This window comes from Gigantopelta aegis, chromosome 4, assembly GCF_016097555.1.
Source record: "Gigantopelta aegis isolate Gae_Host chromosome 4, Gae_host_genome, whole genome shotgun sequence".
NCBI classification, from domain to species: Eukaryota; Metazoa; Mollusca; class Gastropoda; order Neomphalida; family Peltospiridae; genus Gigantopelta; species Gigantopelta aegis.
In genome coordinates this window covers 87,715,872-87,729,208 of record NC_054702.1, presented here as the reverse complement: position 1 = coordinate 87,729,208, position 13,337 = coordinate 87,715,872, and the positions used below count along the sequence as shown (strand labels likewise).

The window sequence follows — 13,337 nt, the reverse complement described above, 5'->3', positions numbered from 1 at the left end:
TTATTCACACGTGACCCATGACATGAAGGTGTAAAGTGTCACATGAATGCCAATGCGGCATGCACTTTAAAATGACTAGTTCGTTATTCTGTTTTTTTTGCAAACATATTTTATTGTACAAAGAACAAAAGAATTGGGCACAAGTTTGACAACTTACGAGGCCCTCTTTTGTATTCATACAATATACTTGGCGACCTATATTACATAGCTGTAAATATAAACTACATGTATACATTTAAGGATAACCAGTGTAACGAAATGTATTATATACAAAAGAATGTAAAGGAAAGAAAAACAAATATGATACAAAAGATTACACAAATAGTACATCACGTGCAGTTAAATTTGCTATCACATTTACAAATAATCCTTTTGGTAATTTAAATAATACTTTATTAATCAAAACGATGAGGTTTTTTTTTATATATATTTGAACATAAGTAAATATTTCTTTATTATTGGCATCGTTTAATGTGCTTCTACCATATAACAGTAACTGTAAATCTATTGGTTGAAAAAGCTGGAAGGAATTACATAGAATCAGTCTCTGTTGTTCATATTGTTTACACTGCAAGAAAAAATTGATATTCTGTTCACGCGTGAATGGTGAAAAGTGAATCATGACATGTGAAAAGTGAACTTCAATGGAAACCCAGCCAAAAGTAAACAAATTTCTGTCGCATTCATAGAAATGTTAGTAAAATGAGGCTAAAATGAGCAAAGAAAGCAACATTGAACTTAATCCACTAATAAATACGGCAAATTTTGTATACCTTATTTCTATGATTTTCAAAGAATGTAATTTGAAAAAATACCTTAATTTAAGAAAACTATTTTTGTCTGTCCTCAGCTGTACTGCTATCTAGTTATTGAAGTCACAGGATTGTCATGGTGTCTGCTGGCAAAATGCTCTTCCCAGATACCTGCCAAAAATATATGGTCCTTATATGTTTTAACATAAGTGTATTTCTGGATGTTATTTATATATTTTTTAAAACTCAGAATGCATCTTATAATTTTTTAATCAAACAGTTGTACCATTATAACCATTAATTCGCTCAACTTATAACTTGATTACAAGTTATCAGAATTGTTATATTTGTTTTCCAAAAATGTTGTCTGTTAACACTGGTTCTCATGAACAACATATATGTTTTTATAAAACACTGAAACTTTTTATTTTGGATGGTTTTGGCTGTAAGCTATACCACTAAACATTTCACTCAGTGTGGAAAACTTTGCTACATTAACACATTGTTAAATTATGGAAAACCAATAATTTGTTAAGATTCTATAAATCACAATTTGATTGTGCACAAAAAAACAGGCAACTATATTTGTCTAAAAAAAATAACGAAAAATATCCCACAATAATGTGCATTATATATATCGTTGACTATGCATACCAGGCCAAGTGCCTTAATGTGCCCTTCCTTTAACATATGTTTTTATAAAACACTGAAACTTTTTGTTTTATAAAGTTCTGGCTGTAAGCTACACCACTAAACATTTCACTCAGTGTGGGAAACATTGCTACATGAGATGAGGTGAGATGAAACCCAAACCATTAATACATTGTTAACTTAAGGAAAACCAATAATTTGTTAAGATTCTATAAATCACATTTTGATTGTGCACAAAAAAACCCCAGGCAAATGTATTTGTCTAAAAAACAATTTTTTTTATAAAAAATATGTTTACATAGCTTACAAAATATGCACAAGTTTACACAATGTATGCAGTATTACAAAAATCTGTATCAATATAAAATAAGAAATACATTTATGTAATATGCATCATATGATAAAGTTGTATGGATGTCTAAAAAAATTAAAAAGCAATGACTATTATCCACCAGAAGGCTTAAAACTGCCTGTATATAAATGTAATTGATTACATGTGCACAACACAGAAGCCATGGGTTCCAGCACCTCAACAAGATTTAAAATGTCATGTTTAACTTTCATCAACAAAGTTGTAGAGATAGTCGTCTGCGAATCTCAGCATCTGTCTGACACTCAGCAATGCCGGTATGTTGACATCCTGGTCCAACTCCATCTCTCTCTCGTAATTCTTGACTGGCAGGATGTGAGCCCGTGGTAATCCCACGAGCTGTGACACCTCATCAACAAGATCCTGGACTGCCTGGCTGTAGAAGACCTGTGACAGGTCCTGTTCCACTTCCTGACACACACGGTCCACTTTGGTGAGCAGAACCACTTGGGGGATACCTGTTGTAAAACAGAAAAATCATCTTGATGATAGTTATTTGAAGATGTTTGTTTTTAAAATATACCAGTAATAACAACCACTTCAAGGCTTATGTAGTCCAAAACTGGTCGTAAAATTTTAATTACAATCCGGGCTGACTTTTACATATTTAAAGTTACAATCTCTGGTTACCATATTATAACATCATGTACAAATATGAAATACAAGCTGAAATGCACTTCTAAAAAACTCGTGTGTGTTCGCTATGAATGGAGATCGTCAAAAGTATACGCTTGATTAGTCGCCTGTGCCGCCATAGCTCGGCAAAGCACAAATGACAGCCTTTTGTCAGTTTCAGTTAACACGTGCGTTTGCCGATTTCAAATTGTAGGGTCTTTCGTTAAAACCGGTTTGATCTTGACAACGTATTATCGACAATTGTACCTTCCTATTTCAGAATTAATATTTTATAAAGTGTTAGTAGAACTTTCAAATATTTTTTTATAAAATATACTAAAGTAGACAATGAATGTTTTCACTTCTTAATTTTATGTGTGAAAACAGACAAATTCAAATAAATATTCTTTCGTTTGGAAAGGGTAAAGTTACGGAGTGGGTGGGTGGGGTGGGTGTGGGGGGGGGTTGTTTGGGTGTGTGGGGGGTTGTTTAATGACATCAAAGTTAGAGCATATTGATTTAATAATCATCCGACGCTATACAACCGTAAATAAAATGTGTTGAGTGCGTCGTTAAATAAAACATATCCTATCCTTACATCTGCTGTTGGATGTGTAACATTTGGTAATTTTGACATATAATCTTAGAGAGGAATCGGGTGCATGTGCAGGGGGAGGGTATTGGAGGTCGAAACCCTTACTTGCCCAAGGATAATTTTTTTTTGAAATGTATTTTATGGGGGGAATTCCACACTTGTGATAAGCCAATGAAAACTGAGATCGGTAGGAGCCCGTCAAAAGTGTCCCACTTTCGAAATACTAGCTTTGTTTTTGACCTGAATAAGCCAGCGTAGTGAAACCAATGCAGAGTGCGGCGTCATATATGCAGTCCTTGCCTTTTGAAAAAGAAAGAAAGAAATGTTTTATTTAACGATGCACTCAACACATTTTATTTATGGTTATATGGCGTCAGACATATGGTTAAGGACAACACAGATTTTGAGAGGAAACCCGCTGTCGCCATTACATGGGCTACTCTTCCGATTAGCAGCAAGGGATCTTTTATTTGCGCTTCCCACAGGGAGGATAGCACAAACCATGGCCTTTGTTGAACCAGTTATGGATCACTGGTCGGTGCAAGTGGTTTACACCTACCCATTGAGCCTTGCGGAGCACTCACTCAGGGTTTGGAGTCGGTATCTGGATTAAAAATCCCATGCCTCGACTGGGATCCGAACCCAGTACCTACCAGCCTGTAGACCGATGGCCTACCACGACGCCACCGAGGCCGGTTTGAAAAACAAAGGCGAGTGAAAAGTCGCACACCTCAAAATGCCTAGGCGAATGAAAAATTGCACTCATCAAAATACTGAGGCGAGTGAAAACCAAGCATTATTAATTTATGAAGTAACTGGTACATGTAAATGCAGAGACATATGTTGCAAAAATTAACCAATAAACCAATAGAATTTTCTTCTCATTTTATGTTGTTTGATTCATTAGTGTAGTCCGACTTCTAATTTATTAAAAAGTTTCAGGAGTAGGACTACAGAAATATAATTATGACATGTATACAGTGATGCAGACAATTGGATTATTTAATTACAATATGTACTATTTAGATAATTTGATGCACACAATTATATAATATACATTTTCAGTCTTAGATGGTTTGATGAACGTGCAGCTAAACATATATAGGAATCAACTTGTCTTGAATTTCATTATTATGTACAATGAATATGATTAGGATAGTTGGCATAGGAAAAACCCACTGGTTCCGAGGAGGTGGTTTATGAACTACGACCCAATCATCTCAGGTGTGCACTACCGACTCATATTATTAAAACATTTGTTTTTAAATAACTCTTGAAACGTAGGCCTACAATTACTTCAATTGATAGTGTTGGTTGGAACATTCACGTGGCATTTTTAATTCAACAATTATGCAACCAGTCTCCCTCCCTCAACATTTTGCAACACGTCATTTGACCTACCGCTACAAGTTAAGAACGGCTCTGACAGCGTTATGTCATTGATCTAGAACAGCCCCAATATTGTTGATAAAAAAACTATACAAACTCTGACAAAATCTGTCATTACAAAGGATTTCATTCCAAACGTGGGATGTCATAACAAAGATAATAAAAAACCCCATAATTTTAGACATCGTCATCAATGTGTAATAAGTTGTCAAGTAAACCAGCGTGTGCGTGCAGAATTCCAATAGTAAAAATAATCTGACCCAGATAACTCTGATTGGTCAATATTCCACAGACTACTGCGCATCAAATCATGTTCCAGTCACATGGTCTGTGACTTTCTAACAAACGAAACAAAAATTAAATAGTTGGCTATGATCATTGATTACTGTTACTATAGTGTGTACATATATAAATAACATATGCACATGCATTAACCTCTGGTGGAATACAAATATTTAAATGAAGTTTTATTTGATTTTTTTTTTTAAAGATAAAAAAGAAAAATAATAGATGTAAAAAAAAAACCTAGGCTTATTCCTACATATCTATGACCATTTCTTTTCCTTCTTTTTATTATTCCGTCTAAATGTAAGTTTTCTTCTCTTTTTTTTTTTTATAAAGAAAGTATAAAATTACATGATTGCCATTTTCGGGACCTCACGTAAGCTTTGTAGGCTAACAGTTATGAACTAATAGAGACAATTTTACCAACTTTCCATAACAAGTTCATCTGTGTAGGCTACATAGGCCACTAATTAATTCAATCCATTTTCTCTTTTTGTCTCAACTATATGAACAGTATAAATGAATTATCCTTACCAGACGTTGTGATCTATTACCGTACAAAAGTGGACTGTTTCTAATTAATAATAAATAGACAAAGAGGTTTTGATTGGATTGGTACATCTCAGAAGATGTCTATTAAAACTGTGTTTTCCGATTTGTATAGCAAAGATAAGTACCAGTCATATATTAAAATCTTGCACGGACGCTACCTTTCTCGTAACATTTGTTTTCTGGTATTATTAAACAGATCTTTCTATCAGCTACATAAGGTAAATAGTGGCAATCAATATACAAATGTTTTTACGTGCGCTGTTAAGTGTAACGTGCGTTATTTTTCACTCACCAGATTGAAATTACGTATGCTGTACGAGTGCAATCGCACCCGCGCACCTTAAAAGGCAAAGTCTGTATATGCACCAAACGTAATTGGATTTTCTGTTCTATATGGTTAAATAATAAAAATATTCGGATACTGCCGCTTTATGATCTCTAATAAAGACAGCTGCAGCATAGAGTACCTGGTAGAGTGGTGAAAATGTACTTGTAATTAGGATGGAATTTGATGAAGGAAAATTTAAGGGGAGCTAAAGAGACCTAACAACTTACACACTAAACATTCAAAGAATTTATAGAGGATGACCAAAGAATGGTAAAGAAACAAGAACTCATGGAGGATGTGCAATGAAGCTTAATCTATTTATAACACAAAAGTTATTAATTAAACTACTATTACGTTTTGAGCCAAACATTCAGTATTGACGTACCTCTCTGATTTGCCTTTTGTTGTGTAGCCTTAATGTTTGTAAGAATCTTTTCTGGAAAAACATCCACTGAGCATCCATCCATGACAAATGCAATGACATGGATTTTATCCTGTAAAGTTGGATTTTTCTTGTAGCCTGTTACTTCTGGGCTGACTGGCATTGATGGATTGAACTGTTAAAAGAATAAAATACCAATTTGAAAATAAAATCTGTAGAATAATTTGGAAAGTGCAACAAGGCCCAAAAATTAAAAATTAAAAATTCAAATTAGCAGCTCAAACTGGATTTTGCCTTGAATAAGTTTGTACATGTAAAACCAAATCCTGTTTAAGCTGTTATAAACATTAGGAATTCCAAAAACACAAGTGTACAAACATTAATATTCTAAGTAAAAAAATATAATTAATATCCAGTTTTATTCATTAAAAGCCTTGTTAGCAGGGGACCTGTTTAAATGTCTATAAAGTCAGGAATGCTCCTTTAAGAGTCATGACTGTCATTTCTTAATGAAGTATAATAATGAAGGAAGGAAATGTTTTATGACGTCTGATATATGGTTAAGGACCACACAGATAATTAGAGAAGAAACCTTCTGTTGCAACTTCATAGGCTACTCTTTTCGATTAGCAGTAAGGAATCTTTTATCTGCACCATCCTAGACAGGATAGCACATACGACAGCCTTTGATGTACCAGTCGTGGTGCACTGGATGGAGCGTGAAATTATAAAAATGAAGAAAGCACTTTAAAATATATATCTCTGTGTGGTATTTAGAGAATAACTAACGAGCTACGAGGAATTATGGATTATCTGTCCCGAGTGAATTAATGTTTTACAGCATTAATTCACGAGGGACAGATAATCCGTAATTCCTCGTAGTGAGTTGGTTATTCTCTTTATTATCCATTGTCAATCTTTAACGATTTTAAAAGTATATTTACGTTGTCGCTGCTGTAACAACTAACAAGCTCTACCAGCCATAACAATATATTCATACGTGCCGTTACCGGTGCACACCCAACAGTATCCACCAAAGAATAGTTCCAAAAAAACCCAGTCAAAATAATAAAATAATTTTTTTTTTAAACATTTGTACATATATTTTGATTTTTAATTCCGTAAATGTTCGTATCGTACAAAAATATTTGAAGTTCGTAGTAATAGTTTGACCGATGAATGGAATCATGAATGAACAAAAAGTGGTCCCGGCAGTATGTAATTGCCAATCAAATCTTGTCTTTTTAAAGCCAGCCAATCAGTGACTGTAGAAGCAATCTGCACACTGTGCAGAGATCGAAAAAATATTACCCCGTATATTTGAGCCCATATGGGTAATAAAACATGTTCATTAACTCGTTTATTTCGATCTTACACCAAAAATACTAGTTTTTACTGGATGTTTAGTAACTTCCCATTGTCCCAGTACTGTATGACTAGTTTATAAAATAGCATGGTAGGTACTGTCCTGTTTGTGAAATATATGCATTGTCACCCTCACTCTATTATGGATATTGGTATATAACTGATCTCTAAAAACCCATCATTTACAGCACCTGGAAGGTTTCCTCTCAAACTAAACAGTTAATATTTTTCCTGATTTCACTGCCCAAGCAGCATATACTAACCACATTTCTTATGAACACAAATTACAGTTGAAATCAAACAGACTACTACTGACAAGACACTAACCTGGTAGCGGTCCGGAAGGTGACCGTCAAGTATGGCCAACAGATCTGCTGAATCCATTCCCTGCGCCTCCTCCAGACCTCGCGTGTCACACAGTCGAAACTTGAGTGGAAAACCAGTTTCCTGAGAGCGAATCTTGTACACTCGATACTTGAAATTAGAAGATGTTTAGACATATAAAACAAACAAGTGAAAACACTGTACATAGATTCAATCATTGGAAAACTGATCATGAATTTTTGGTGACAAATGTATTACACACTGATTATTACACCAAATACAGATACACCTGTCTGCAAAGGACACTCAGGGACTAGGCAACCTTTTGAGAAAAGTACATCTACTGCTTGCGGTTAAGAAGAATGCAAAGTGGAAACTGCTTTAGCCATCAAAAAGTGCCCCGTAGAACATCCAAGGGATCTGTAAAATAGTCTTTATCTGGAGGTGCTCTGCATGAAGAGGTAAACTACTTGAATTTTGTATAAAACAAAATAAATCTGAAGTGATTGTTGTGAAAAGGGGAAGAGCAGGATGTAGTCCAATGGTAAATCGCTCGCTTGATGACGGGTCAGTCCTGGATTGTTCCCTGTCAGTGTGTCCAGTGCACCATGACTGGCACCGGTATATCAAAGGCCATGGTATGTTCTATCCCATCTGTTGGATAGTGCAGATAAAAGATTCCTTGCTACAAATAAAAAAATGTAGCAGCTTTCCTTTCTAAGACTATATGTCAGAATTACCAAATGTTTGCCATCTGATAGCCGATGATTAAATCCATGTGCTCTAGTGGTGTCGTTAAACAAAACCAACTTTAAACTTTCATTGCTGTGAAAGGTGTATATCACCAATAAAATGAGATCACAAAACAGATTATTTACCACGGTAGTGAGACTGTGCTCTGCGCTGCCACTGCAAGCCTGACTCGTCACATGACCACGGAATATGGAGTTGATGGTGTTGAAGTAACTCGACTTGCCGGCTCCTACAGCTCCTATCAGCAGGATGTTCACGTAGTCGATGCTCACAGCATCCACAGGGGAATACTTCTCTACTTCGGACATCAGAGTCTTGGGAGAAAAGAAAATGCAAGAAAACAATTACTTAGTTTTTTCAATACCCTGTCAATGTGCGTTGTATGAAGAATGTGCAAGGGAACAATACAATTCTGAGTTTTGTGAATGTTATACACATGACTAGGATAATCTATTGGTTACGAGACTGTGGATTAAGATTCTGCTGATGAGTTCTGACTGGAATACTAACATTCTACCCAGCACTGTTGCTGCTGATTATGATAATACCATGTTAGCAGAACTGTCATGAATTTTACACTTTTTAAAAACAAAAATTATTGGTTATGTCCACCATTCATAAATGTCTAGGCACGACCCTGGTGAATGTGTATGGACACACAGGAAATGAATAACAATGTGAACACCATTTTATATCTAATACAATGTGTCATAACTTACACATATTGTATATAACATAGGCATACATAATACGTATTGTGTGTGTGCTTTGTTGTCATTCATAACTATAATATTGTGGCATACCAATCCAGATACCACATATCACTGGTCACAGGAATTATCAGTCATAGGGTCCGTGCTTGTAAAATGTTGAGTATAGAGTTTTAAAAAATGTATAACCTTGTATGGAGCCAAGACATGTTTTGTCGAGTACTAGGCTTCTTGTTGTTTTTAACATCTACCTTCCACTTACCACACATGATTGTGCACCCTACCAAAAAACCCCAACTGATTTTACTCAAACATAGGAATGTTAATGCAGACTGAGAGATGGCTTTCCAGTATGTGCGATGCGTTCAATAACACAGGGCACCATTTTTTCAAAAGGCAAACTGTTTGCCAACTTGTTATGCAGCGAATCATTAGTCTATTGGAAACCGTAGGCCAATCACAATACAGGACAGTCAAGGAGTTCAGATTGTAATATTTGGCTATTTTCTGTATATCCTGGCAAATTTCGTTTTCATGGCACCATAAATAAAGGCGGTGCTCCGAATTACCATTCGTTAAAAATTATAAAATCAGTAACGGAATATTTAAAAAGCGGAAATCTGTTTTATAACGGAAAACAATCATGTCTGCACTTACTGATAACAAACTGGGTAATAAATTTATGATATCCAAAAATGTCTAATTAGGAGCCTAATTTTGAGATTGAATTCAAGAAGTACATACAGAGAAACCCCTTTAACAAACACAGTTTTAAGGAGTATCCAGTTTATAGAGGTTATTTTCCATACCCAGTTTTAAAAAGGGACCAGGAAAAACATCCGGTTTTGAGGGAATTCTGGTTTACAGAGGATCTGGTTTTAAGTGTTTTCCCAGTGTTCAAAACAAACACACACACACACACACACACACACACAAATCTAAATTGTCAGTAAAGTGTATTAAATTAAACTTTTAAAACACCAAAATTCACCTTCATATTGAGACCAGGAATTGGACGCCAAGGCTTCTCCAGACACAAACCTCCATCTGAAATCAAGATCATTTGTCAATCAGTGGTTCATTTTGAACGTGACATCAATGGATATTAAATACATGCTATTATTACTGGAACCACGACTCATCCACATACAAGTGAATTTACAAAGCCTGTTTCGGTCTGTCATGGATGCAACTTCAGTACATACATTAAACAGTGTGTTTGCTTTGTTTAAGAAAAACAGGGTTTGTAAATTTGGCTCATGTTTTTCTGTAATGACATTAAAGAGACTCTTCTGTTTGCTGTCACTAAAAGGTTTCGGACTACTACAGTATTTTTAATGACTAAAATTATATATTAAATACATGTTCTTGTTTTACAATTTCGTTGTCCATAATGACTTAATTTTGCTATTTGTTTCAGAACATATGCTACTCATACCAGGGTTCGAACTTAATGAAAGCACCTACTGCAATTGCTGTCATTGAGATATAAATTGTCGTAGGTAGAGAGCATCACCGACAGCACTTTTATGCCGTCGATAAAGCTCTGAACAAGGGCAAATTGTATTCACCTGGTGTACATTATCTGCCAGTATTTAACATTTGCACATTTCAAATGTCTACATACACAAAAATAACCTTTCAGGCATGTTTATTTGCTGCAAATGTCATAGGCAGGCTCAAAATTGCTGTTGGCGGGACATTTCACCCATGGCAATTCTTTTGAAAATTGCTGTGGGACAAATTCTTAAGTTGGAGCCCTGTCATACTGTATTGGTAAGTGAAACTGTTTTCTAAAGCATAGGTTCCAACATTCTTTAAGGATTGCTATTTTGTAATGTATCATTTGGTTTAGGATTTAACTTGAAATTATAACAGAATCCACGATAAGCTAACAGAAATTTATAACTGAGGGAGTACTGTGAGTTATTTACAGTATGATTAGTGTAAAAATGAACCAAGTTTTAATTTTATTAAAATCAGATTGAAAACAGCATATATGACATATATGACATATAGTATAGCATAGTATAGTATAGTATAGTATAGTATAGTATAGTATATATACCAATAACTTTATAAACTTCGATGTCTGTATATTGTATATTCTCTGCATGAAATGTAGCAGCTGTGTCTCCAAGCATGTTGTATGTTTGTCCCAGAGTTACTCCACCATTGCTGGCATAATAGTTTCCTGTTTTTGCCAGTGTACCATTGAAGGAATATATATCATGACCTGCACCAAATGTTGGGCCATAAGTGGCATTCGAATAGCTAGCATTGTTAAAGACTTTCACTGGGTATTTTTTGTACTCTGGAGCACCCTTTAACTGTAGCCGAAATAAGAAAGCTTTTTCGTCATAGTTGTAGGTTGTAACAGACAACCAGTTCATGCTGGTATAACCCCCGAAGATACAGTCAACAGTGTTGTAGAAAACCGTGACAGTAGGGCCTTTATTGTCACACTTTGCATGGAAGACGTTGGCGGCACACCCATCCCTTGTGGCTTTAAACAACAGCTCAAACTGTTTGCTTGATCCACCACCTATCCATTTCGAAAGCTGTTTTTTATCTGCTGGTTTCAGAATCTCAACCATCCTTTAATGTGTCCTGGAGTAGGCTACTGATAACTACAAAGAAAAGAAAAGAAAAATATATCCATTGTATTAATGTTGAATTGATGCAAAATTAAATGAAGTAAATTTTACAGATTTTTGTTTTATGAGCTGTTGATTTTTTCTTTATTGTATATTTGAAAATGTCTTTACATTGATTTTTTCTTTATTGTATATTTGAAGATGTCTTTACATTGATTTTTTCTTTGTTGTATATTTGAAGATGTCTTTACATTGCCACCATTATGAAAAAGAATATTTTCTACACTATCTCACAGGCATCACAAGACGTATATTTTAATTTGCTTTTAAACTGGGAGGAAGGGGCCAATACATGATCTTCAGAGTTCTAGTTAGATATTTCAAAATCGAGGTAACTAAGTGGTTGGTTTATCAAGCATATCAACATCAGCAGTGAATTGCCTAATCAGTTACCCCAAACTTGCATTGAGCAAGTGTTCACCAGGCAACTGATTGGCAGTTAGCTTAAATTTGAAGTTGCATAACCAACACAATAACAGAATGAAATAGTGTGCCCTGAGAGTTGGAGAGACTAGTGACACCATGGTCCCAACCCCAACTTCTGATGCCTATGTACCTACTAGTCATGGTATCATAATAAATAAGGTAAATACCTATGCTTTGATTGTCCATGCTTAGCATAAAATTATCAGGGTTGAAAATTAACATGAAAATCATGGTCTCCAGCAGGGCTAGTTGAGGAAAAATCTTACTGGTCTCTCAAATTCAACTAACCCTTAAATTATCGCGTTAAAATTCAACTTCACAATCAAACTCAAAACTGAATGTTCTTTGTTGAATAATAACCATGTGCACACTGTGCAGCCTCAAAATGATTATTTACTTTAAAAGTGTGTGTGTGTGTGTGTGACATTAAGTTCGACATAGTAAATGCTACTACTAAAATAAACATGAAAAAAACCCCATACCAAAAGATACCATGCATGCACACAAGCGTACTGTATTATAGCGGTGTTCAAGTGGTGTTCAAGTTCGTCACTTAAATGTTTATTACAGTAATATTGGGGCGATGTCAAAACTTTAGACCTGATTTGGTCTTCTTTCTTCCAAATCACTTAAACTTAAAACACTGACATCAAAAATAAATTAACCTTAGAAATAATCCCTGGAGTAATGGAAAATTTAATTTAGGGGATAACCATGTTGTATTTGACCCTTTGCAGACGTTAATGTTATTTCAATGTTATTTCTATATATGCGCACATGCGCTCATGTTAGTGCCACCTAAAAGTACAAGATAGACTTGGCAAATGTTGCTTTTGTCTCAGAATAATAAAGCTAATGACATAGGCTTGTAGGAATGATATGTGGAGAGGGGCAGAAAACAGATTTCTTTTGTCATTATTTATATAGATTAGGGCAAATTGGGGACACAGCACCCCGGTTCCTATGGGTGCAGTCCATTCTAATAAGTTGACGACTAAAAGATTAAAAGATATATATGCAGTGTCTGCAATATGTTTTGAGCTTTATTTTTTAGAAGGTCTTAGCAAAATCAATGGTCGCCCGATGGACTATCTTTGTAAAATTCATAGTCGCCCTTAGCCAATAAAGATCACCACTGGCGACTGCTAATTTTTAACTGAATAATTTCGACAAATTAACATGT

The 13,337-nt window shown here is 35.1% G+C and overlaps 1 protein-coding gene across 5 annotated transcripts in view; it reads right to left on the bottom strand.

Annotated features, from left to right (window-relative positions):
* Positions 1-339: 339 nt before the first annotated feature.
* LOC121371325 (interferon-induced protein 44-like) overlaps positions 340-13,337 on the bottom strand; it is a 219,557-nt gene continuing 206,559 nt past the window's right edge. For 4 of the 5 annotated variants that reach the window (XM_041497130.1, XM_041497133.1, XM_041497131.1 and 1 more), the window contains exons 2-7: positions 11,140-11,701; positions 10,063-10,118; positions 8,487-8,675; positions 7,612-7,758; positions 5,923-6,094; positions 340-2,231 (exon numbers count right to left, since the gene is read on the bottom strand). In XM_041497130.1, the coding sequence (XP_041353064.1) occupies positions 1,957-2,231; positions 5,923-6,094; positions 7,612-7,758; positions 8,487-8,675; positions 10,063-10,118; positions 11,140-11,668 (1,368 nt within the window). In that variant the 5' untranslated portion in view covers positions 11,669-11,701 and the 3' untranslated portion in view covers positions 340-1,956. The remainder of the gene's footprint in view (positions 2,232-5,922; positions 6,095-7,611; positions 7,759-8,486; positions 8,676-10,062; positions 10,119-11,139; positions 11,702-13,337) is intronic. The other variant, XR_005957789.1, reaches the window with a different exon arrangement.